Genomic DNA, 26972 nt, shown 5'->3' with positions numbered 1-26972 from the left:
TAAATTGATACAATCTGTAAGCAAAGGATTGAATGTCTATGATGGGCTGACAAAGAAATGTTATTTTACATGTAGGAAGGAATGGGTAGAAGGAAAATCTTGTAAATAGAAATAAGAATTTTAGGAATAGCATGAAAGAAGAAAAAGAGAGGAATATGAACTAGGATCTGGGTGTGTCTTTCCCACTACCCTTTCCTTCTTCCCCAGCCCCACTCCACTCCCAAGCACATAGTCTCAAGGAATGTCCACCTTCCACTTCTGATTGTGAACCGTGGGGTGGTCCCTGAAGGAATTTCTGGCTCTCCTAACTGACTGGGATAGGAGGTTCCAAGAGGCTCAGCCAATTCCATCTTGAGAGAAGCCTGATCTATTGGAACTGGACAGCGGGGACCAGGCTGGGGACAATATTAAAAACCGGAATAATAGCCAGTTTTTATGGAGCACTCAGTATATACTTAACACGGCTGAGCACTTCGTACACCGTTTTTCTTTATGCTCCCAACAAGCCGCATACTATCACCTTTAACATATTAAGAAACAGAAAGTCAGACAAATGTGACTTCCAAGGTTTCCCAGCTAGAAAGTGGCAGAACCAGGACTCAAACCCAGGTGTTTCTGAGTCCAAAACCTGAGATTTTAACCAAATTGCTAAATGTAGTAAGTAGCCTGCTCAGCGTTAGATTCAGAGAGCACTCAGTAAGCACATAATGAAGAAAACGGAGACTTCAAACATACTTGGAGCTCTCCTGGCTTTGAAAACAAAAAAAAACAAAACAAAACAAACACTACTGTTTATTTTACTGCCTCCTTATTTGCCTTTTTCTCTCATTCTGTTCTCTCTAGATTTTTAATCCTACTTCTTTCACTAGCTGGCTGCATAAATATGGACAAATAAGTTCTCTGATGTTCGGTTTCCCCACACCAGAGAGGAAGAGGTTGATGGGGTGAGAGATGCTTCCTAAGGAGAAGGTTAGAGGAAATCTGCCTCCTTTACTGGTGTTTATCTCCTGTGGCAGAATGAACAGGTCATAAGCTTTAGAATTGGGCAGACCTTGCCCGATTTAATTTTAAATCTTGCCTAGTGAACCAAGCCTGGCCCTGTCCTCTGATGGTAAGTGTGTCCCAAGATCTCAGTTCACAAATGGCCCCACCTCAGGCTGTTTGGAAAGCTGATGCATATATGGTGTTCTTTAGTAAGCATTTGTTAAACACTTCACTTCTGCCTCTTCCCCCTTAGCATCAGCCTGCTCTTCTGCCATCTGAGCGCCCTGACAGTGCCATTCTATAGGCCATGGAGAATGAGCTGCCAGTCCCACATACATCCAGCAGCACCAGTGTCACAAGCAGTACCAGCGGGGCCAGTAGCAGCGCTGGCTGTAACAATAGCAGCAGTGGTGGAAGTGGCCGCCCCACTGGGCCCCAGATTTCTGTGTACAGTGGTATTCCTGATCGGCAGACTGTGCAGGTGAGATTTGAATCGATTCAAGAATTGTGTTCTTTGATCATCTACAGGGCTAGCCAGGAGGAGGGGTTGGCATGGCCTGGGGAGATCACCTGGATGTTGACTCTGGAACAGGTGTATGGAGTAAGTTAGTAGATATATACTTGTGCATAGTTAGAGGAGGGGGAGCAAAGCAAGATGGGTCCAATCAAGGAAGTTTGGAGAGAGGGAGAATGCTTAGCAGATCAGAAAAACTCCTTTCTTATCTGATGGTTCAGCTCCCAGAGTGCTGTTTTGGGAGGATAGGTGTGTGAAAGTAGAAAGGCAGACAAGTAAAAATAACAAACAGAAACAATGAATAGGCTCAGCCACAACCCAACTCCACTATCTGAATGACCATTGCCCTGTAAGAAACAAATCTAAAGACAGCATTTCAATGACAGCTTTCAAAGACAATCCTTTGTGTTTGCAGCTTTTTATCTTCTTTCCTAAAGCAGCAGTTTGCAAAGTGTTACCCCATGAGGCCTTCCAGGTGATTGCACATTGTTCCAAACTGTGATCACGGCCATGTGTTGCCACCCGCTGTGTGCCCAGCAATGTGCTCAGCATTTTGCACATTTATCTGCTTCTCCTCCAGCTGTGAGAATAGCTATTATTATGCATAATTCTGTAGTTGGAAAAACTGAGGCCCAGAGAAGGCAGCAACTTATCCAAGGTCATTCAAGTAAAGACAAAAAGAAAAAAAAAATTGAGCCTAACTCACCCCAAACCTGTGTTCTTAATCATTAGTGTCTGTTTGAGGTTCCCAGATAATACAGGCAGAAAAGAGAGACCACAGACGAGAAGTATTTACACTAAGTAACTTTGCTATCACAGTTTGGATATACTAGAAAAGTGACATCATCCTGCTTTGGCCCTAGGCCCAGATAAAAGAATGTGGGAGAAGCCACAGCAGACAGTGAGAGGGCCTGAAAAATCTAATTACAGAAGACACCATCAGATACTCTGGACTCTTCCCTCTCCCAGTTATCTCTACCTCATAGTTAATACAACCATGTTTCCTGACCCCACCCTGGCCTCTTCCCCTGTCCCCTTCATGCATGAGTGTTTTTGCTCTAGTTTCCAGCAGCTGACATTAGGATCTGCCAACCTTCTACCACTCATCACAACTTTAGGCAAAAGGGATTTGGGGTTTATGCTCTGGCAAGTAGAGTAACCCAAGATCATACCCAAACAGAACCATTAGGGGCTCTTTTTGTTTCTGTTCATTTATATCCTCTAGTGAGGAAGAGTCACAGCCTCTCAACTACTGCTGGATGAACTGCTGGGGAGGTCACTTTCAGGAGTCTAAGGAACATAGAAAAGCCTAGGCAAAAGGCATAAGAACAAATAATTCTGGGGAGAACAGGGGATAAAAAGAATAGAGTTCATATAAAACAGGATCTCAGGAGATCCTGAAGAGGATTGGAATCTGAGGGAAACATGTGGAAGAGTTGGGATGGGATGGGTGTGTCTGGGGAGACACCAGAACCCATGGAGAATCTGTGATGACAGCCTGTTTTCACAGAACCCCAGATCTGAGCCCAGAGGTTGTTTTGTCCCAGAGCCACCAGCCCTAGAAATCATGCTAAGCTCCCAACCAGAGGCTCACTTGCTGGGGCAGAGCCCAGGGTTGGGAGCAGCCCTGTCTGTGTCCAGGGACTCAGCAGAGCTAAGGGCAGGAAGAAGACTGAAGCGTGGCTGGGGCGAGTGTGGGGCACCAACCGGGAAGGGAGGAAAGGAGGGCAGCCAGTAAGGAGAAGGGAGGAGATGTGTCTCTGGGCCTCATAAGAAGACAGGGATCTTAGGGCTGGGGGAAAGTGTTCACTTTTCTTTGTTCCTGGGGTGAGGGAGGATGGGAGAGCTGCCTTTTGTCATTTCCTCTAGACTGCTGCTCAGACAATCCCTTCAGGAAAGAGGGAAGAAGCAGTAAGGCCAGAGGATGGGAGACAGCAGCTAAAAAGAGCATTGGAGAGAAAGAGAGAGGGAGGGAAAGAATAAAAGAAAAATGTAGCATTCCTGTGGCCTTGGCCTGCTCTGCAAGGCCAAGGCAACCTTCTTCTGAGGGACTGAGGACTTTCCAGGAAGCTGTGGGCAGAACCTGGGAGCTGCACCAAGTCTGCCTTGAAGCCCTGGCCTTCAAGGAGAGGATGTTGTGTTTGCCTACGTTCTGGTTCGGCTGGCTATCGCTAAAGCCGGGACAGGCCCCCCTTCTGATGTGGCTCTTTCTTCCCGCCACCTTGTTGAGCTTCACCTCCTCTGAGGCTGAAGAGTGGTGTGGGGAGGGGTGCCTAATAAGCCTGGCATGGGACAGTCTCCCGGAGCCTCCCTGCTGCCCCAAGAGTTGGTTAGAGCATTGCTGTGCTGCTTGGACTCCTCACTAGGGTGGCCGACACAGGAGCAGGCCCTGTTGGGGAGGAGCTGAAGGGAGATGCAGGGTGGACAAGGTAGACATTCAGAAAGCTCTGCCACAACTGTCCTCCCACACCCTGGAGAATGGCCACCGGTCCTGGTGTCCTTCCTTCTCTGAGCAGTCAGGGAGGGCTGGGGTTGACAAGGCATTGCTGCAGAAGGGGCATGCTCTGTGGCCAGTTGCAGGCAACAGCATGTCCCCTGTCTCCCGCCCACTCAGGTGATCCAGCAGGCCCTGCACCGGCAGCCCAGCACCGCAGCTCAGTATCTGCAGCAGATGTACGCCGCGCAGCAGCAGCACCTCATGCTGCAGACGGCAGCCCTTCAGCAGCAGCACCTCAGCAGCGCCCAGCTCCAGAGCCTGGCGGCCGTGCAGCAGGTGAGAGTGGGCATGGCGAGGACGCAGGTGCTCACTGTCGCTGTCATGGCTGTGGAGGCGCAGGGAGAGCAGGCGGGCACTGCATGTGCGCTTCAGCGCGCTCTCTTCCTGCCTCTTCACAGAGCCCTGTGAGGCAGGCACTGTTGCCATCATCTCCTCCTGACAGGTGAGGAGCAGAGCCTAAGGTCACATGGCTAGTGAGGGGAGCGGCTGGAATACTGCAGAGAAGAAGTACTGGGGGAGCCCCTTTCTCAACCACATCACTGCACTACTAGGGAAGGGACAGTGGATTCTAAGGAGGCGTTCACCAGAGAAGAGCATTGCCCGTTCAGCTTATCTGTCTGTCGTTGCTCTCTCTCCTCCTGGTGGCTGAGAACACATTCATTCATTCATTCACCCATTCAACAAAATGCTTTTTGTAGCTACTATATGCAACTTTCATGTCAGGTACTGTGTAGACTGTGGAGCCTGTCTTCTTGGAGCTGATAGTACGGAGATAGCAAGTAAACCAGAACCAAAATAGACAAAGAAACAAAATATTTAATTATCTAAGTTGTGAAAAGCACCATGACTGAATGATAAAGAGGATGACCTTACTCTGGGTGGCCAGGAAGGCCTGTCTGCTGAGCTAACATTGAAGCTGACACCTGAAGGATGAGAAGAAGCTGGCAAGAGGAGAGGGGCAGGTTGGACACTCCACACGGTGTGTGTAAATTCTCAGCATGGGAGCCCCTGAGCCAGGTGTGATGGAGGGCTGGAGTGGCGGGCTGAGGAGAACTGGAAACACTGGGCAATAGGAATAGCTAGCAGCCAGAGTGCTTAGTGTCAGTGCTCTGCCTCATTCAGTCTTCTCAGCCGTCCTGCAAGTAGGCACTATTATCATCTCATCTGATGAAGGAGGACACTGGGCACATGCTCACGGTCACACAGATTAAGCAGGTTGGGGGTTGACTCTGGAAGCTGCTCTCCTTACCACTGTCCTAGAGTGCTTCCTTTGGAAGATGAGAGCCCAAGAAGTACTAGGAGAGGACTGGGACTCTAGTGACAGGAGTTTGTTCTTTTCTAGGCAAGCCTGGTGGCCAACAGACAAGGGAGCACTTCAGGCAGCAGTGTGTCTGCACAGGCTCCAGCCCAGTCATCTTCGGTGAGTAGGATGGGCAAGTGGCAGGCAAAGCCCACAGCTCTGGGACCAGCCTCTTCCTCCTTGCCTAAAATGTTCATGAATCCCAGACCCCACTGTGGCGAATCCTTAGCCAGGTAGCATCATGGCTAGAATCTGTTGCTCTTGACAGAAGAAAAAAGTGCATGCCTCTTTCTAACCCTTATATTCATAACCCTCATCACTTTTCCAATGTCAAAGCTCTCTGTTGATAGCTCAGTTCTCTCTACAGTGGATCCTCCCTGCAACTCTGCACGTAGGCCAGTGATGGGGCAGTGCTGGGGGAAGCTCCAAGGCCCAAGGACCGGAGCTGGTCCTAAAGAAGGCTAAGTAAACCAAGGAACAGAAGAGGGGGAGAGAAACAAATGGATGCGGGGGACACACTTCACCACAACCTCCTGTTTCCTATTGCACGTGTCTCTCTCATCAGATCAATCTGGCAGCCTCCCCAGCAGCAGCCCAGCTCATCAACAGGGCTCAGAGTGTCAACTCAGCAACAGCCTCTGGGATTGCCCAGCAGGCTGTGCTCCTGGGCAACACATCTTCTCCAGCCCTGACTGCGAGCCAAGCACAGATGTATCTAAGGGCACAGATGGTGAGTACCCACAGCCTGGGCCATGGCTCACGGGGGCCGGGAGGACAAAGGCAACATAGCTGGGGGCTGGGAGATTAGAGAAGGGTGGGAAAGAAGTACTAGGGGACAGAGGGCACGAGATAAGGGGTGGACTAAGGAAGAGTGGGCCTGGAAGGCTGAGTGGGGCTTTGGCACTGGCCCAATAACTCAGGGAAGGGTGGGATTCCAGACTGAAATAGAGAAAGTTATCCAGGATGCCTCCTTTCCTTCTCCTAGAGTGAAACAGAATTGTCCCCTTCTTATCAGAAATTACTCCTCAAAATTGATTAGGGTACACAATGCAAAGGCCCATGCCCAAGTGGTCCTGGACACTCCGGCATATAAGATAAAAAGACACTGATGTCCATGTGCTCTATAGAAATGGGATCTTCCCCCACTGTGACAGTCCTTGCAAGGACTGGTCACCTCTAGCTCAGGGCCAAGGTGCATTCCAACCCGTGGTGAAGGTGGCAGCCAGCTTCAGGGCATGCTGCCACCTCCACTGCTCTCCCCACTGGGACCCTATTCTAATCAGGATCAGGTGAGCATGTTTGGGCAGAGTGTACTCAGGGTAGCACCAGCCCTGGACATGCATACCTAGAATCTCTCCTTTGCACCTGTCCCTAAGGACTGCAGAGGTCCATAGGAACCTAACAGGTTCCTAAGATTTGGATGAATTTCCTAGGAGAACGGCAGCATACTCTCTGGGAGGCAATAACATACAGCTCCATGTCTGGCTCAGATCACTGTGAATCATAGCTCATACCCCGCATTCTGAAGATTTCTTCCCTCAACCCCTAGACACCATCCTGAAGACAATATAGTCCTCCCCTACCTGTGCTCTTGTGGCCAGAACTTGACACTTGGAGCTTTTCTAATCTTGCTTCTGCATTTTTGTTCTTGGCTCTGAGTTCATTGTGTGAGGCACATCTCCAGTCCCAGGGAATAGCCTCTTAGACACAGCATGAAATAGATTTCCATTTCCCTGAGGACCCGGACAGCCACGTTGTGACACCACCCAGACCTGCCTTTGTTTTCAGCTTACTCATCCCCATGTCCTACTCAGCAGCCCCGGCTGGGATCCTTACACCTGTCTGCCTCCCTCCCTGAAACAGGGCATGCATGTGCAGAGGAATGAGCACGGTGTGTCATCACTGAGTTCTAGGAAAAGTGCCTGTCGTGACACCAGCACATTCACACTGATACAGAGCTAGACACACATGAGACCGGGGTGTCACGCCGAGAACACCATATAACCTGCATCCCTGCAGGATGAGGCTCAGACACCAGTACAGCTCCAGGCAGTCTGGTTCCTCTACTGTTGTTGTCTCTAGGCACCCCCAGATCTAAATTTGACTAGAAAATGACCAAACAAATACATCTCATTTGATGCCTTCTGGAAGACAGTCTTGTTCTGACCAGCTCTTGGGTCAGAAGTGGTTAGACCTGGAAATGGTCCTAGGGCATCTGTCAGCCCAAGATCCCTGTTCCCCAGGGTGCTGGGCAGATAGTGACTCCAGGGTGTCCTGAGAATACAGTCCCTTCACAGAGGTTCTGGAGGACACTTGACTTGGGTGCAGCCCCAGAGCGGCTCCCCCGCTCCTTCACTGTCCAGCCTGGGTCAGGATATTACAAGCCTCTTGAGAGTTTCAGGTGGTCCCCTTAGTCCCCTCCCTTTCTTGCCTCCCTATTTCTACTCCCTAGGCTTCCCCTAATTGCTCCCTGGCTAAACTGTTCTGCCCTGTGGCTGAGCCCACATTGGGCAGGTAAAAGGCACCTCGTTTCCTGTGATTCCAGGCCCAGCCAGGTAACCTGGTGCAGGTAGCTAGGAGCCTAGGCGGCACTGTTCCTTTGTCCCCTCAGCTCATCTTCACGCCCACGGCCACCGTCGCTACTGTGCAGCCTGAGCTCGGCACTGGCTCCCCCGCCCGGCCCCCCACCCCTGCCCAGGTGAGGATTCCATGCTTGTGGGAGGGCAGGGGGTTGGGCACCACTGTAGAGGGGGACCGATGCTGGAGTTGGGCATAAGCCCTGGAAGAGCTTTGAACCTTTGGAAAGACTGGGATCTTCTAGGAAAGCAGGTGGGAGACAGGATATCCCAGTACTCCTAGACTTGCTCTTTAATTTCCATCCAGATGTCCTCAGACCCTCTGGACTGTTTTGTTCCCTCAAACATAGGTTAAGAGTCAGAGAGCAGCTTGCTGAGGCTAGCGTGATTGCCAGTAATGGGTGGTCAGTGCAACCTTCTGTGCCTTACACCTTCCCCACTGTAACTTATTCTGTTGTTGCTGCTTCATAAGCGGAAAACCCCACTCTGATTATACACGCTAGCACTTCTAGGAATCAGGAAAAATGGCATGGAAGAGGGAGCAAAGATGAGTCCAGGGTTCCTACCTTCTGCTGGGAGCACACAGATGCTGTTGTGGCTGTGAGGACTCCGTGGGCAGCCAGGGAAAGGAACACCCTCCTGCTCCCATCTCCCCCACCCCCATGTCCAGAATGGGGACCCGGAGCAGAGAGGATTAGGTAGCAAGTTTTTCAAAGTCTGGTACAACCTCCATGCGTCCAGCAGAGGGCACCAGGAACCAAACTGAATTAGCATGAAGGCTGTCTCAGAAAGGCCTGGCGTTAACCTTCTTCTGAGCACAAGACCGTCCTTTGCCTCGTGGACCTTGCTGGTCAATTAACTTTTAATTTTGCCCTGGCCTTTTCCAGTGTGGAAAGCCCCATGCTCTGCTATATCTTGGAATTATTTCTGCGTGGTATGCATCCAATTCTGATAGTTTGGGGGCGGAGGGTTAGTACCAGAACGTGGAGAGCCTGTCCTCCCTTGCCCTGCCTACCGCAGCCTGGGCAATAATCCCCCTCCGAATTCAATTTCTTCTGCTGATGGGTCCAATCACTAGTGATCTTTCTTGTGGTCTTCAGAAACCACCTGCTCCTGGTTCCTCTTTCAGCCCCTAACTCTTTCTGTTTCTTTCTTTCTTATTTTTCAACTCACTATCCTGTTCAGCCATTCCTGGGTCCATCCCTAACTCTTTCCTCCTCTTAGTTGTGTGTTGGCATTGCTCCTACCCGCATTCTCTAGACTCCCATAGATCCCTCTTTTCCAGGTACAGAACTTGACCCTCCGAACACAGCAGACACCAGCTGCAGCAGCCTCGGGCCCTACCCCCACTCAGCCTGTCCTGCCCAGCTTGGCCCTGAAACCCACGCCTGGTGGTAGCCAGCCTCTGCCTACCCCATCACAGGGCAGAAATACTGCTCAGGGTTCCCCTGCAGGTGCCAAGCCTGGCATAACTGACAGTGTGATGGAGCCACTCAAGAAAGGAGATGGCAACACCAGTGTGCCAGGGAGCATGGAGGGCCGGGCTGGGCTCAGCCGGACGGTTCCTGCTGTGGCTGCCCACCCCCTCATTGCACCAGGTAAGGGCACCAGGAGGAAGGAATCTTAGCCCAGAAAACTGAGGACTATGGGTCAGGAGGAAACTTTCAAACTCCTTTTTCCCATGGACTTGCTAAAATACCAGTCACTTGTCTGTCTCTCCTCTCTCCCAGTCCCGAGGTGTACATCAGCTCCTGGTTGTGTTTCATGCTTCTAGTCTCACTTTAAGGAAGGAAGCTACATCAGTTGAAATAAACAAGTCTTTCTTCACAAGGGCACAATGATGAATCCTGGAGTCTACAGTCATAGCTCTTAACCTTGAGTGAGTGGAGGTTGGCAGTTGGACTACTTTGAAATTCTCCAAGCTCAGCAAAAAGGACAGGGGCTAGCCAGAAACATGTATGAATCACCCAGGGAGACGGGGAAGTGGAAAGTCTATTTTCTGACCATACAGCAGACATTTGTTGACACTATTTGCCAATCGCATTGCCAGTTCTGGGTGTGCAGAGATCAATGAGACTTGGGCCCTGCCCTCTGAGGAGGGCACAGTCTGGCTGGGGAGACAGATGAGTACAGTGCAATATAGTGTGTTGAGTGCTGAAGTTCATCTAAGCTCTGAGCACTATCAGAAACAGAGGAGCTATCTAGCCTTGAGGAGAGGAGCCAAGACAACCTGTCCAGTGAGGGTGATACTTGAGAATAAATTCTAGCAGATTAAAAAAAATCCAACTGATTACTTGTGAGGCAAGTTCTGTGAAGGGGATGAGTCAGTATGCCCTGGCTAGACTCCTTTCCCTCCCTGCTAAAATTCTCCCAGCACTGCCTATTATAGGCAATCTTTAATGGGAAAATCTGCCAAGAGCCCTAGAAGCCAGATTTATCAGTCTAGGGAACAAGCCCACGCTGTTATACCACAGAAATAAATACAGTGGTGGACCACATGGCTTTGCATTTAGGAGAGAATCACCCTGGTCTCATCCCTGAGACAACCACTGACCCTCTGTCCTCATCCGGACCATTTTACCATCCAAACTAACCTGCATTTTTTTTCTTGAAAACCTACTATGCGCTTGTCACTAGAATAACCAAGATGATCAAAATATGATTTCTTACCCAAAGGAGTGTACAGTCAAAAGGAGACAGCTAGACATACAAGCAAATCCACTCAATTTGATAAATTCTATTAGAGGAGTAAGGACGAGGTACAGTTTGGGCACACATGGTCAACTCACTGCCAGCAGGGTGGGTCAGAGATGCTGCCTCTCAAAGGAAATGGCACATGAGCCTCAAAGCATGAGCAAATGACCTGACAGCCAGAGTAGGGAAAGCTATTCCAACCAGCCAGAGGAAGTAAGAGCATATGACACTGGGTCGTGAAGAAACTGAGTGAAAGTTCTTTATTTACCTTTTTGAGGTTTCAGAAATCACCTGGGGCAAAGGGTCAGTCGCTGCCTTCCAGTAGTCACTACTGAGCTGTGGAAGGCACTCCCTGCAGAGACCTCACTGCCCTGTGGTTCCAGATGTTTCTCACTGTCTGGCATTGCTTTTTCTAGAGATTGGTCCTCTCCGTTTTACAGAAAAAGAAACTGAGTCTCAGAAGGGTAAAGACTGGGGGATCTTACAATGTGTTGATAGCAGCTTGGCCTAAAGCTAGGACCCCTTCTACATTCTCATTCAACCTATAAACCCTAGAGCAGGACTTCTTGAGAACCCCATTTCTGCCCAGGCCAAATATAACCTCTCTCTACATCTAAGCCAGCCCCCAAAATTCCAAAGAATGACCAGTTCTTGGGTTCCTCCTACAGCTGCTAGGCAACGTTGAGGTCTCAAGAAAACTGGACAGAAAGGGGACTAGCCCTTATGGGATTTCCACTATGTGATAGATGACATGCTAGGCATTTTTGTGCACAACACTTCTCTAAACCTTCAACAGAATCCTGTAAGGTAGGTATTTTTATCCATTTTACAGATTAAAAAACAAACTCAGAGAAGTTTCCCAAGAACTTACTACATACATTACCCAGGGTCACCTGAGTAGTAAGTGGCCTGACTGGGATCCACCTCTGTAACTGGCTGAGTCAAATCCTGTGCTCTTCATCTCAAGCCAGAGCATCCTCTCAGTTCTTACAGTAATGCAGGGCCTTTATGTCCTTCCTGTTCCTGAGCCACAGCTCAAAGAGCCTGGGGGTTCTAAGACTGTTCGGAGTTTGCGGAGTCTGGTGGAGGGCTCTCCTCTTTGGGGTGGGGGGGCCATATAAACATAAACGCCAGTCAGTTACAGGCTGAGGTCCAGGGACCTAGGTTTTGGCCTGAGACTAACAGTACATGGCTGTAATGCAGTACAGAGGCCACTGGCCCTACAGAATTTTCCATGGAGCAGCTGTGAGCTGCAGTACCACAAAGACCCTCTCCCCAGAGACACAAATCAGTGGGCCTTGCATTATTCCTGCCTCCCACAGTCCCATGCTATTCTTCCTTTCTCTCCCACCCTTTCCTCTCTGTAAGCCCTGTGGTTCCACTCCCCCACACCCACCTACCAAATGGAAGGCAGCTGGGGAAGTTTTAGGAGTGGCAGATCCTCCTGGCCTCTGGAACAAGAAAGACTGAAATAATTCTTATGACCTGATTGGGGGCTGTGCGGGGGGAGGGCAGGGACAGCCTGGAGCAGCACCTGTCTTGGGGTCCACAGTTCCGCAGGCAGAGGTGACTTCTGGCCTCCTGCCCAGCCAACTCGCTGTCAATGAACCGAGGGATCAGGGAGCCAAGGAGAAGAGCGCGCTTGTGCATGAGAAAGAGAGATGGAGAGTGCCCGTTTTTTGTTTGTTATTGGAGCATTTTTTGAGCTGGCTGGCTGGCTGCCCCCAGGGAAAGTAACGAGTGGAGACTTGTGGGGGGTGGGGGCAGTGGGGGGCATACAGCAGAGAAGAATGTGTTCTCCTGGGGGCCCATTTCCTCCCAGAGCAGGCAAACCCTCTAGTCCCAGCTGGGACTGCTCCCACTGACAGCTGTTTGGGGGCAAAGCCCCTCCCCCACAGCAAACTCCCTGCTGTTCCTGCTCCTGTCACCTTGGCAACCAGCTTCTTTAGGCTCTGCAAATAGAAAAGGTCCCTTATGCCCTGAGAAAGGAAGGGGGAGGGGAGGGGTGGGGGAGGGGAATAAGGGGAGGAGAGCAGAGCCTAAGAGGTTGGACTTTGGAGGGGAAGGCGACAGGGCTGACTTTGCCCTTCTCAGTGATGTGAGGCCTGAATGGCAGAGAGCAGAAGACGGACAGGCAGCAAGGGTCCACTGGGCCTGGCCTCCAGGGAAGCCAGTCCGAAGGGAGCTGGGCCACAGCTCCAGACAGCAGGCTTGGTTCCTGGAGCCCTCTTTCTTGCTGATCAACTCTGGCCTTTGGGTGCTCTCAGGCCCAAAGGTGAGGAGAAAGTTGCTGACCAGGAGGGAGATGCTTTAATAAAAGAGAGCTGTCAGGTCATTGAAAATCCTGGACCCTTTCACCCAATTGTGCCTCCAGATGCCAGGTCTTTGTTCTCTATCCGCAGCCCGCCTCAGATCTCCACCGAGTAGAGAGAATTCTCTGTTGGGAAGGCCTGCCACATAGCTGCTTTGTTTTATCACAGAGGGTGTTTGTGTCAGGGAACTGTGATTTCTGTCTGTGATAGGCTGGACAATAGGATGCTTGCTCTTGGGTACTGTATTTCCCTCCCAAAGCAGCCTCCAAACTATGGGATAAACCACACACTTTTACTTAGAGAATCTAATAAAAACCAAAGCATACAGGTGGGCCTGTTATCTAGCTGTAAATCAAAATTTCCAACAATTTTGATGTTAAAATCATGGAACCAGCCATGAAGGTCATTTCAACTATCCACTAGAGGACCAAATTTAGATTACTAAGAATCTGTTCTTATATTCAGGGGGGAAAAAAAATCCAAAAGTTGTGGGTTATCAATAGAGGAGTTTCATATTTTGTTTGACATCCTTCATCCTGAGCCTGTGCGTGTGTGTGCATGCGTGCGTGCTAGCACGTGTGTGTACCTTTGTGTGTGTGTAGAAAGAGGGAGAAAGCCAACTGTGACACACAAAGGGCTTTGGGGTTGTTGAGCATTCCTTCTTTCCTGAAATTCTATTTCTAGCCTTCCATTATTAACTACTTTCTTGATTGCTGCCAGCTAATAATAATAATTACCAGTTAAGGAACAACCATGTTCCAGGTACTGTACTAAATGTTTTACCTACATATCTCGTTTAATCCCAACAATCATTATTCCATTTCACAAATGAAGAAGATATGGCTCAGAAAAAATACTTAACTGTTGTTTCCAAATAGTTTTTCTGTCTCTTTAATTGTTCTGTTCAGCCCAACAAATATTCATTTAGCACCTATGATGTGCCAAACATTATGCTAAGCACTATGGGGATTACAGAGATAGGCAGGAGTGTAAATTCTATTAGGGGTTCTGGAAATTTGAGTTGTGCTTTGAAAAATGAGTAAGCTTCAAGCATGGAACAGAAGGAGGATTATCTCAGCTGGCACTGAGAAGCAGCTAAGCCCAGAGTGGCCATGTGTGCATGTCACCATCTGTGCATGTAGGTGGGACCTGTTTCCCCTTCTCTTTCCCTTGCCCCACTGCCATTAGCCATGGATCTCCCAAAAGACTCAGTCCTGTGCCCCTTGTGTTTCACTCCTAGAGGAACTTGTCCATGGCTTTCGGGCACGTGCCTTGTCTGCAGATGACTTTGCAATATGCATCCATCACTGTCCTCATCCCCTCTCCCCATAGATATCCAGGTGCCTATAGGAGATTCCTACTGAGTTATCACCCCACCTGCTTACAAGGTTTTTTTTTTAACTTGGAGAATTCATAGACAAAACAAAAACAAAAATCCTGAAGTCTTCCTCTATGGAAGGTCCCCTTTCCCAGTTTCCTGACCACTGTGCACAATCGTAAGGTCTTCCTGTACCCCAGGCTTGCAGTCTCAGAGTTCATTTGACTTCACTTTCCTTCACCGGGGAGGCAGAGTGTTATAGTAGGAAAAGCATGGGCTTTGGAGTTAGACCTGGTTTCAGACCCTGGTTTCATCACTTATTAGTTTAATGACCATGATCAAGTTACTTAATCTCTGTAAACCTCAATTTCCTCATCCATAAAACAGAGGTGATTATGTTTCCCACAGGCCATAAAGATGAATGAGATGGCCTGTGAAAGCGACTAGCACAGAAAAAGCTCACGATAGACATTCGTTCCCTTTCCCTCCTTATTCCCACCCTCCGGCACTACCCAGCTATCACCAGTCTGTCACCAGGTTCTGATGCTTCCTCTGTATTGGCTTCCTGCTTTGCTCAAGGCCTGCTGACTGTATGAGGCTTAACTGATCTCCAAGACATCCTACTCACAGCTGCTAGAATTATCTTCCTCAAAGACAGTTATCGCTTGTTTTAAAACTTTCACTGTGTCTTTATTTCCTACTTGGTCAGTTGGAATACGTAGTCTATAGCAAGGGCTCACTAAATAGCATATTAGACTTCAGTAGACTGACTTCCTGACTCTGTGTGGGACATTCAAGACCCTCCCCACATTGCCTGTTGCGCCACTGTGATTGCTCATGGCTTCCTCATGCAGACCCTCTGTTACAGCCAAGCAAATATGCTCTTGTCTCTTCCCCACTCCCACCCCTTTGTGACTTACCTGACCTGTCACGTACCTTTTACCTCCCTACCTTTTGGCATAACAATCCCTTTTAGTTGTCCATCCCTCCAAGATTACCTCCAAAGTTCTCAACAGCCTGCAACCAGTACTCCTAGGTTTGCTGTATTAATTCATGCTTGCTGACGCATTATTGTTCACTCAACCAGAAGCATTTTTGAACGTTTGTTATATTCAAGGCACCTTGCCTCATCTGTCAAATGAAGTCAATTTTTCTTTAACCTGCTACATTGTAGAAGTCATTTGGAAACTACTCTGTTCTTTCTTATAAAATGAAACACTGCTTGATTGCCTCACAGACTTTTTGTTAGGAAGAAATGAGATTCAAATTATAAAAATTTTTTGAGAAGTTCAAGGCAATATACTAATAGCAGGCACATTTTAAGGATAGCTACCATTTACTGAGCATCTGCTAGGTGCCAGGCATTGAGCAAAGGCACATAATATTCCATTTGATACTAACTACCCCATGTGGTATATATCACCATTTACAAACAGGAAGTCAAGGTCCAGAGAGGTTAAGCAATTTGTCTGAGGTTGCACAGCCTATAGGTGGCAGAGCCAAGACTCAAACCCAGATCTGTCTGGCCCTAAAACCCATGCCTTTAGCTACTTATGGTGTACTGCCATCCCTCTGCCAAGGTCAGAGTAGGGGCAGAGATGCAGGGCCAGTTTCTTTTTTAACGCTCCAAGCTGCTTAGCAAGGAATCCTGCACACAGTGGGTATTTGGTTGTCTTGCCAGACAGCTGCAGAGCAGTCCTAAAGACATTAAGGCAGATACAGACCACCAGAGAGAGTGCCCCAGAAGTTGGCAACCCTGTTTTTATAACCTACTTTCCTCCTATAAGGAAACTTCCCTTAGCTCTGCTTCCCCTCTCAAACTCCTGACCCTAATCCCAGAGGCAATACATCACAGAAAATTCATGTGGCTATCCCTTTAGGTTTTTCTAAAAAGAGCTTCCTTGTCTTTTTACTTGTATGTGGAGCTCTGGACCTCTAGAGTCAGCCTCAATCTCAGTTACTTCCTGGAGCCATATCACATGAGACATCTTGGAGATGGGCAGCCTCTTGAAGTTGCTAGCATAATTTAGACTCAACCTAAAAGTGCCTCCTCTTCTGGCTCCTTTCCTATAGACCCCTGGGCTTCAGCTGTACAGAATGCCCTGTAGGTCCCCAAATGTTCCATAGTATTGTATGCCTCCAAGTCTTCCCATATGCTGTTCCCTTTGTCGTCTTTCTAACTCTGAATCATGTTAGACACTTACTTCTTCTGGGAAGGATTCTCTGCTTTCCTTCCAAAGCTGAATCCCCTTTTCTGTGTTCTCAATAGTTTGTGCTTATCTCCTATCATAACATTTACCAAATCTGACTGAGAGTATCTGTCTACTATCTGTCTCTTTTACTAGACTGTAATATTTTCTAGGGACAATGTTTTAGCCAGCAATGAGCATAGTACTTGGTCTGTAGTAGGTACTTAGTAAATGTGTGTTGAGTGAATGAATGGTTGAAAATATATCTTCACTTAACTCACTAAATCTCAGAGTAGTGGCTAGTAAAAAGATAGGCTATTGCTCTCCCACAGGCATCCTCCCTCACCCATAGACCAGGTAACTCCCAACTCTAGCCAATTATGGTAGGCTCCTAGAAAAATAGGTGCATAAGCAGGCCTGCACCCTGTGATCAGGATGCTTGCAGCTTCCATGTACTTTGGGGCAAGGGTCCCAGCATTTCTGGGACAGCGAGCTGTTTCCTGCATACTTGAAGCCTTGAGATCAATAGAGATCCATTACCGATCAATTCTAGCAGTAGGTGTAATGAAGGGTGTCTGTCAGTGATCCCTGACAGTCAGCTCTTCTGCCTGGGAGACCTTAAGCCTCTTGTTGGTAACAACCAACTGGTCTGGAAGCAGTGAATTGGCCTCTTCAGATTCTAAGGAGGCAATTCAAGGTTAGAGCACCAGCCAGGAAGTTGAGCATTGCCTGGAGTCTCTTCTTTGGGCTAGGCCCTAATTTGCAGAGGCCCTGGGCCTGCCCCTCCCCTGTTCCATAACAGAAAGTGCTGATGGGGCCTTCCAAAGCTGTGGTTGAAGTACATGGAAACAACCCCTTCTCTTTCTTATAAGCTACAAACTTTCTAGCAGTGGGAAGAGCCAAAATAAGTGTGGGGAGAAATTAAGCTTCTGGGTCTTAGAAAAAAATAAAAAGAAAGGTCCAGAGAGATTTCTGTGCATTAATATTTCACAAACTGTTATAACCCATCCTAGCTGTAGGGGGGAGGGGCATGACCTCTTCTGGTATCATGGCTTCAGTGGGGAATGCCTTCCTTCACCACCCCCAAACTGAGGTGGAAGGGCACAGGAGGGAGAGAAGAATTAATTGATCTTACCTTGATCAGCAGCACACATTTGCTGCGCATCTACAAACGTGTAGAGTATTATATTGGATACTGTGGAGGGTAAAAGAAGCATAAAAACCTTCCAGTTAAATTAAAGCACATCTTTTCAATTAAGAAAAGTAATAAGACATGTCTTTGATTCAAAAAGCATACAGTCTAATTGGAAAGGTAGGAAATACACACACACACAGAAAAAGCATTCCCATTTCATTTAAACTAAGACATCTCTGATTGTAAGATGCACCATTATTTCATTAACTCTAAGAAAGAAAAAAAAAATGCCAATTAAACTGACATATCATCAGCTGTAATATGCATCCCAATTCAAAAGCTGTTAAAATAGGGGGGCAGGGGAGAATTATCAATGTTTAAGAATCAATGAAATATGTAAACTAGAGAGCACATGTTAAGTCACAAATGAATCAAACAAACACACAAAACATGCAGGAATTCTAAGAAAAAAACCATAACTGAGGATTAAGGCAAACAGGGAGAAAACAGGACTGATTTGGGCCAAAGAAGCTTAAACCTTAGGTTGAAGCAGAAGGAAGGCGTTCCAGAAAATGGAAGTACTGAAATTGAAGACGAAAAGGCAGAAAAAGGCATCAAGTTTTATAGAACAATGTGCAGATCAGTTAGGTTGTATTGAAGGTTAGTAAAGGAAATCGGTGAGCAAAGGTTGGGACAGGTGTAGGGTCTTCAATAAACCAGAATGATGATAAGCCAAAGTGGTGTGTGAAAACTACACCTATTTCAACCCATGCTTTGGATCTTAAGAGAACAGGTTTTGTAGGACAAACAAGTCCCACAAATGGAGTCCCAACATGCTGTCATTCATTCATTCATTCAGCAATACTGATTGAGCACCTACTAAATTCAAAGTACTTTGGAGGAAGCAAATGACTTACATAGATTCTGCCTACTAATGGAGATAAGTCACTTACTGAAATAACTATGATAGGGATCATCCTTACCCCCATTTTAAAGATGATGACACAGGCACAGAGAGGTCACGTAACTTACCCAGGATCACACACCTGGTAAGCGGCAGAGCTGGGGTTCAAATCCAAGCATTTGAACTGCTGGGCACACTGTGTCTCTGAGGGCAGTGCAAAGCAGAGAAGCCTCAGTGGCAGCTCAGAGAAAGGAAGAGTCCTGGTGGCTGTAAGGGTCGGGGAAGGATGACTAGGATTTGATTTGTGGCACTCCAGATAGTATGAGAAGAGCCATATGCTCTGCAAAGGGGACAGTGAACAGTAAAGATTGCTTAGGTCAAAGAAATAATAAAAATTAAAAGGTTAGTTTATGTCGTAAAGAGATCTTGAATGCCAAGGGCTTTAGACAACTGTAGACAAAGGAGAGTCCCTGACGGTTTTTAGTCAGGGATCAGATCTGTGCACAGGAAGATTAATTTGCACACTATCTGTAAGCTGGATTATAGTGAAAGGAAACCGGAATCAGGAAGACCAGTTAGAAAGTTATTGCAATACTCTAAACAAAAGGATTTTTTTGACTCAGGATAATGCTGGAGTTAAATCATAGTCTTTGCTTTTTATTAACCTTAAAAGGTTAATGATGTACACTCCCCCAGAATACATTGGGGGCCTTCAGTCTATGATCTTATTTAAGCCTTATGAGCTTTATTTCCAGCCTTGGTGTATACTAGCATTTGTCCTAAAATGACTGCCTTCAGTTTTACATGAGCAGCACAGGATGGGAGAGAGAATAGGATAGAAGGGAAGCACGGGAAAGAGGGCCAGGAGGCCAGCAGTTCCCTTCTCCAGTCTTTTGGTAAAATATATATGTGTATATTGTCCCTAACTATACTCCATGCTCTATAGATTTAGAACCTTTTTTTTCTCTAACCTTTTTTTCCACATTATAAATCCTGAACTTTAAACTGTTTTTCTACGATAGCAGAAGCAAGAATTCATGATTTTCTGTTAAGGGAGAAAAGGTTTGGGTTGCATTTTCTGTGATGATGCCCACCATTCACAGATCATTTTGGCCTCTGGAGCCTAACAAGTCACCAGGTGGCATTTGCAGTCTCTCTCAGGTGCCTTATCAACAGTCATCTTAAAAACGCCTGATTGTTAAATTCTGAGCTCCTTAATGTGGGTTTAGGAGACAGGGCTTAGATTAGAACCAGGGGCAATATATAATCACCAAATGCCCACTGGCAATTTCCACAGAGGTTCCACCATAACCTCAAACCCAACACATTTCCCTCAAAACCTTGATGTTCAGATTTCCCAGTTCCATCATTCACTGTCATCCAGACTTAAACCTGTGGTCCACCCATATTCCCCTCTCTGACTACAACAGTCACCAAGGACCATTTTGTTTTTTCTTTGTAACACCTCTTGTTTTTGTCCTTTCCTTTCCATTCCTATTGGAATTCTGCTTGAAATTCCATGTTTGAGCTATGATGAGATAGTTGGAAACTTGGCCTGTAAATAGACGAAATTCAAGAAGGGAGGTATCTCCTCTAACTCAGTTTGAAATTTGCTTACTTTGCACCTGTAGCATCACAGGATCCTTTAAAAATGTTAGTTCAGGACCCAGAATTTGCCTTTATCCTTACTGGCTGTGAGCCTTTGGTTGTAAAAATCCATTTGTGAGCTTCCAGCTGTGGCCCTCTGTGCATTTGCATGGCACAGTCTTTTTTTGCTAGCTCTCCAGCTGTGGGAATCTCTTTGCAGGGCAGCTTTTAGGCAGGACAGATTCAGCTGAGCTGCCCTCATCCTAAGCTGGCCTGGATGCCACTAAACAGAGAGTGATTTGCATGAGAACAATCTCTGAGCTGAATTTTCTGACTCCTTACTATGTACAAGGCACAAGCTAAACACTGAAGGGATTACTAAAATATGTAAGAATCCTCACCTCAAAGAGTCAGCCTGGTTGAAATAGAAGATAAAGCTAGCAACCCATGGCAACAAATAATTCCAGATCAGGACAATAAGTTTATTTACTTGTAAATAAACTCATCTAATGTCAGGCAGTATGTTAGTTTCTGGATAAAGAGATACATGATAGGGCCGGCCCGTGGCTCACTCGGTAGAGTGCGGTGCTGATAACACCAAAGCCACGGGTTCGGATCCCACATAGGGATGGCCGGTTCGCTCACTGGCTGAGCGTGGTGCTGACAACACCAAGTCAGGGGTTAAGATCCCCTTACCGGTCATCTTTTTTTAAAAAAAAAAAAAAAAAAAAAAGAGATACATGATAGTTTCTGACCGCAAGGGGTTTATGATCTGGAAGGGAAGATAAATAAACAATTATAATCAACCACAGTAAACATTATTATGATAGAGGTATGCCCAGGATAATTGGAGAACTTCAGCCAAGAGTGAAATGATATTTATAATTATAGCTAGAAATGATTGAGCAATGACTATGTGCACATTAGTCATTTTCTCTCATTCTTACAGTTTTTTCTTATTTTATCCTTACAACTTTCTACGCAGAAACTCTAATTGTTTCCAATATTTAGATTAGGAAGCTGAGGTCCAGAGAGGTTAAGTAGCTAGTCCCAGCTCCCACAGTATGTAACAAAAGGAACAGGTAGTCCAGCCCTGGTCTGCCCAATGCCAGGGTCTGAGGACTGCTGTGTCTGCTGGCTTTTCCCGAAGGAGGCCTAGCCTGAGCAGAGCCAGAAGGTCAGATAAGGACTAGCCACGCAGAGCTGGGTTGGAGGTGGGGGGCAGGTGGTTGCAGATATTGCAGGCACAGAGAACAGTGAGTGAAAGACATGGAACAGAGAGAGAGAGAAGCTGACGTGTAGAATCCAGCGTTTCTCTGAACAGGTGGAATGGCCAAAGAAGGCTTCACGGAGGAGGTGAGTTTTGAGTTGAGCTTTGAGGGGCAGCCCAAAGAGCCCAGTGTTTCAGCATAGGAGCAAAGCAAGAAGAGAGTGTGTTGGGCCATGGTAATGACCAGACCAGGCTCTATGTGAAAGATGAAAGGGATGAAAGCAAGAGGCATTGAGTTTGGGAAGCCACTGTTATTTGGATGGGGAGGGGCACAGTTGGGGGACACAGAAGAAGATGAGGTCAAGCCCTGCTGTTTAACCTGGTATTTCGCCCTTCAGCTTATGCTCAACTACAGCCACACCAGCTCCTCCCACAGCCATCATCAAAGCACCTGCAGCACCAATTTGTGATCCAACAGCAACAGCAACAACCGCAGCAGCAGCAGCAGCAGCAGACCCAGCAAGCACAGCCTGTGCTCCAAGCCCAGTCTCAGCCCCAGTTTGCCTCAGTCCCTTCGAGCTTGGCCCTACAGCCCAGCTCAGAAGCCCATGCCATGCCACTAGGCCCAGTGACACACACCCTGCCACTCCAGTGCCCCACTGCCAGTCTGCATAAGCCTGGCAGCAGTCAGCAATGTCACCCTCCCACTCCAGACTCTGGACCTCAGAATGGACATCCTGAGGGGGTGTCCCACACCCCTCAACGCAGGTTCCAGCACACCTCAGCTGTCATCTTACAACTCCAGCCTGCTTCGCCAGTGGTGAGTAAGCTGATCCCAAGGTCTAGGGAGCCAGTGGGAAGGCCACAGCTCAGGCCATCAATCCCACAGCCCCCATTTAGATGTGTTTCTGGGGAGGCTGAGTGTCGAAGTCATCTCTGGGTATTCCAGGAAAGAAGAGAGGGCTCTCCCTAATTTGAGGAGACTGAATTTCAAAGTCCTTGCTTGCTTCCCAAGTTCCATGGAAACAAGGGTGGTATCCAAGAATGTAGAGGCAATTTATGAGAAGACCATCTCTCTGTCCTGTCTCTTAATAGCCCCAGCAGTGTGCCCCAGATGACTGGAAAGAAGTGGTACCTGGGGAGAAGAATGTGCCTGTGACTCAGTCTGGCCCATCACCACATCAGCAAGCCATTGTCACTGCCATGCCTGGTGGCCTACCGGTACCCAAGAGCCCTAAGATCCAGCAGTCCCCAGCTCACGGTATGAAGCGTAGTGGGGCCCTTGGAGGAGGGGAGGTAGTTGGCCTTCCTCGTTATCCCTTGGCACATTTCACTTGAGCATGTAGAATGGGAAAGTAAACTATTGCAACTAAGGATACAACAAGGAAGCTGGGTAGTTAGAAACAGAAGTGGGAAGTAAGAAGATGAACCCGGGATAAAGAAAGGGGACCCAGAAGATAAGCATAAAAATGCATAGAGAAAGAAAAGGAGAGTTGAAAATTCTAGAGCCAGACTCTGAGGCCTACATGACATTGGTGTCAGATGTATCTGCATATACATGTGCCAAGTTGAGAGTCAAGGCAGGTGTTCAATTGTCACAATTCTGTGGCAAGATGGCTGCCATATCTCAAAAATAAGGGAAATGGTTAGGGGGAGCTAGAAGGGGATTCAGAATGAACTCAGCTCATAGAAAGCATCTCTGAGGGTACAGTGCTCAGCCCTGGGATCCCCAGCTGTGAGCCTATGAGGGCTCAGTTACAAGTGAACTTCTCCATGGCTTGGGTTTCAGGAGACTCTGCCAGATCCCTCCACCCTGATGGGAGAGTCACAGCAGTACCTCTGCCTTCTGCAGTGATCCATTTGCTTTCCTTCCCCTCTCTGCCAGTGTGCACAGTGGCCTAAGCCCAGATGTTAGTGAGAGTCTGAGTCATGGACCCCTACAACTCAGGGAGGCAGCTCCAGTCGTCATGCTAAGTGTGTGCTGGGAGCAGGGTGGGGAGAGCAAAGAGAAAAAGAGTTTGGAAATTGAAGGAGAAATGAGAAGAAAAATCCTTTGGGACAAGGTAGGGCAAAAAGGTTATAAAGGTTCTGGAAGGATTAGGGGATGGGATCAAGAAAAAGGAAAGCAAAGGAATACAGAGAAAGAACATTAAAATTTAAAAGACGGGAAGGAGTTCAGCTGTTCTCTCTTTGCACACTTGCAGTGATAAGGGGTTCACCATTTTGAAAAGTAGCCCATTCCATTGGGGAATTGCTGTAATTATCAGAAAGCTGCTCTTCAAATTAAGCCAAAACCTGCTCTCTTGGAATTTGCCACCATTGGTGGTGATTCTGTCTTGTGAATTGTAACAGAGTCCATCTCATACAGCGTTTGTGGACAGTTGTCATGTCTCTTGGCTCTCCGTCCCACCCATTAAAAAAAGAGAAAATCTGCAGGCTGAATGAATATCTGAGACTTTTTTCATTTTTTACCTGTAACATGTCAAGACCTCCTTTCCCACCATTCTGGTCATGCTTGTCTATCCATATCTACCTTTTCATTAATTCTTGTAAAGTGTGATCCCCAAAATTAAGCATATTAATTCCACATATAAAAAGCCACTAGCCTTTATAAGCCTGTCAAAGGGCAGGATTGTTTCCTAGATCCATATGGTATGGAAGGGAGCTAAAATTTGTTGAACACCTACTGTGTGCCAGGTACTGTTTTAAATCCTTTACTCACTCACGATAACCCTGAGAGATAAATGTTATTATCCCATTATTCAGAGGAAGAAACAAAAGCTTAAAGGGGTTCCAGGTCACACAGCTGTGAAAAGGCAGCACCATGACTCTGGCTGCTAGTAGAATAGCTCCTTTCCCCTCCTTCAGGATGGTGCACCTGCACCGACGGCACCACGTTAACTCCTCCGACTCCACAGAAACGATGCTGTTGGTTCACAGAGCACTATGTCACCTGGACTCCAAAGGGCTGGGTTTAGTTTGGGTTTGGGGTTTCGAGGTTTCTTTTAACATGAACCACTATCATGCCAGGTCTCCTCAGTCTCAAACGTATATAATTTATATTTTGAACCAAAATATAATTAATTATATCTGTTAAATGTTATTTTGTGAATTTAGCCCATAGTTCCAGCCTACCAAGAAAATAGTAATAGTTAACAGCTAACTTTTATTGAACCCTCTCTGCCAAGCTTAACATATGTTTCCTCATTTAATCCTGACAATAACCCTCTGAGGTAGGAACTTTTATTATCCCCATTTTAAAGACAAGAAAACTGAGGCAGAGAGGGAATAAGTGGTAGAGCTGGAATCTTTTATATTGGAATTCAGTTATCCATTATTCTAACTCATCTGCTTAACTTTGCCACCCATAAATTATAAAGCATGTTTTCTTCATGTTTTACCAATTTGCTGATATAAGTATTGTATATGACTTGGCTGAGGATACATTCCCTGTCTCCAGGCTGGTGCTAGTCAACATTCTTCAACTATTTGTTACCCAGCACCCCCTAAGTGAACTGACTTGCCTGCCTTTCTCCATCTTGTCCATAAAGCTCTCATAAATCTAATTCTGAAATCTAATCAAGGCGATGTACACATAACAAGCATTCTGTGCTTGAGGACCTATCTCATGAGAGAAGTAAGCTTTGCACAGTGGAAAGAATCGCCAGCCACTCAGGATGTAAATATTTATCCATTTTATGTATGTTAGAATGCCTGCTCTGTGCAAAGCACTGTGGGATGGGAGGGAAATAAGTATGTACCCTACCTTCAAAGAGCTTAAGTTCTGCTGGGAAAGATGAAAAATACACAGGAAAAAAATTACAATAAAAACTAAAATGGTTGGGCCGGCCCGTGGCTCACTCGGGAGAGTGCGGTGCTGATAACACCAAGGCCCCGGGTTCGGATCCCATATAGGGATGGCCGGTTCGCTCACTGGCTGAGCGTGGTGCTGACAACACCAAGTCAAGGGTTAAGATCCCCTTACCGGTCATCTTTTTTTATTTTTTATTTTTTATTTTTTTAAAAGATGACCGGTAAGCCATCCCTATATGGGATCCGAACCCGGGGCCTTGGTGTTATCAGCACCGCACTCTCCCGAGTGAGCCACGGGCCGGCCCCGGTCACCTTTTTTAAAAAAAAAAAAAACTAAAATGGTGGGCTGGCCAGTTGCTCAGCTGGTTTGAGTGTGGTGTTGTAACACCAAGGTCAAGGGTTCAGATGCCCATACTGGCCAGCCGCCAAAAAAATAAATAAGTAAATAAAATGTGATTAATTCCATAGAAGGATTTTAGGTAAATGCTTTCAAAGTTACAAAGAGGGAAAAATGACTGCCAACTAGAGATTATTAGGGTAGGTTTCAGGGAGGAAGTGACATTGTTCTAGAGTAGGGGTTGGTAAACTACAGCCCAAGGGCCAAATCCATCACATTGTGTTTGTACAGCCGCAAGCTAATAATGATTTTTACGTTTTAAAATGTATTTTAAAAAAATCAAAAGAATGCTATTTCATAATACATGAAAATCATATGAAATCCAAATTTTAGTGTCCAGAAATAAAGTTCTGTTGGAACACAGCCACACTCGTTCGTGTACATATCGTCTGTGGTTGCTTTCATACTACAACCGCAGAGCTGAGTTGCGACAGAGACCTTACAGCCTTCAGTCTCAAATACGTACTATCTGGTTCCCTCTCAGAAAACGCTTGCCAACTTCTATTCTTGAGGATAGAACTTGAAGGATAGGTAGGACCTGGACGTGTAAAGTTAGGGAAAGAGCCTTTCAGGAAGGACTAGTAGAAGTTAAGGTGAGGAGGCAGGAAACTCTGGGCATGTTTGGGGAATAGAGAGAAGTCCAATCCCATGTTACCTCAGTTTATAAAAAAGAAAAAATGTAAAAGTGTAAGAAATGCAGAGGCAGAGAGCGGAAGAGAACGTGAATATTAATAAAAAAGGGATTCGGAACTTTGAAAACAGTAGAGGGAAAAAAGGGGAATGGAGAAAAGAGAAAGGGGGAGAAATAAACATTAGAGAATATAAAATAAATGTAAAACGGGGAAACAAAAAGGGGCGAGGCCTGAGGGAAAACGGAGGGTGGAGAAGAAAGAGAAAATGAGTTTAAACGCTGAGAAAGGCAAGAAATGGGAAATGAGAACAGAGAGGTCGGGAACCGAGAAACCGGTCGTCGTCTCTCCAGCAGCCCTCGGGTGCGTGAAGCTCCTGTGGGGGTGGCCTAGCATATTTACTGAATGAATGTACTTCGCCATGACGGTTCAGGTTAAGCCAGTGGATTTGGGGAAGAGAACTAGCATTCTGAGCCCCAGGCATGGCAGGCCATTCGTATCTATTTCCTCGGTTAACCGCCGTTTTTGGAAGTGTGACTGGGTCCCCTTGGTCATTACTTCACCTCTCCGGTGCTGGGTTCCCAGTGGGGAGGGTAATGACTGCTGGGGGGATTGTTGTGAACAGTACGGGAGAGCGAGTGCACGCAGGGCTTGACACACACTGAACACCCAATTCCTGGTGGTCGTCGTTATTACGATTGCCGCCAAGGCCCCCCAGACAGTGAGCTGCGCACCCCGCCGCTGCGGGACGTCTGCTGGGCCGAGGGCAGCCGCCCTCGTGGTGCGACACCAGCCTCCCTAAACCGAAAGCCGGGCGTCCCTAACGCGCCGCGGGCCGCGCCGCGCCTTCCGGGGCGGGGGCGGGGCTCGGTGGCGCACAAAGGAAGCGCGCGGCCCGCTCCCGCCCCGCCCC

At 47.2% G+C, this 26972-nt stretch overlaps 1 protein-coding gene across 2 annotated transcripts in view; it reads left to right on the top strand.

Moving 5' to 3' along the window:
• Positions 1-1235: 1235 nt before the first annotated feature.
• PHC2 (polyhomeotic homolog 2 (Drosophila)) overlaps positions 1236-26972 on the top strand; it is a 51693-nt gene continuing 25956 nt past the window's right edge. Inside the window, exons 1-8 of one of the 2 annotated variants that reach the window (XM_008587087.1) lie at positions 1236-1465; positions 4113-4271; positions 5338-5415; positions 5861-6025; positions 7907-7993; positions 9157-9469; positions 21619-22040; positions 22316-22481. In XM_008587087.1, the coding sequence (XP_008585309.1) occupies positions 1292-1465; positions 4113-4271; positions 5338-5415; positions 5861-6025; positions 7907-7993; positions 9157-9469; positions 21619-22040; positions 22316-22481 (1564 nt within the window). In that variant the 5' untranslated portion in view covers positions 1236-1291. The remainder of the gene's footprint in view (positions 1466-4112; positions 4272-5337; positions 5416-5860; positions 6026-7906; positions 7994-9156; positions 9470-21618; positions 22041-22315; positions 22482-26972) is intronic. The other variant, XM_008587088.1, reaches the window with a different exon arrangement.

The sequence above is a fragment of the Galeopterus variegatus genome, unplaced genomic scaffold (genome assembly GCF_000696425.1).
Source record: "Galeopterus variegatus unplaced genomic scaffold, G_variegatus-3.0.2 Scaffold4246, whole genome shotgun sequence".
Classification (NCBI taxonomy): domain Eukaryota; kingdom Metazoa; phylum Chordata; class Mammalia; order Dermoptera; family Cynocephalidae; genus Galeopterus; species Galeopterus variegatus.
This window is presented reverse-complemented; position numbering and strand designations above follow the sequence as displayed.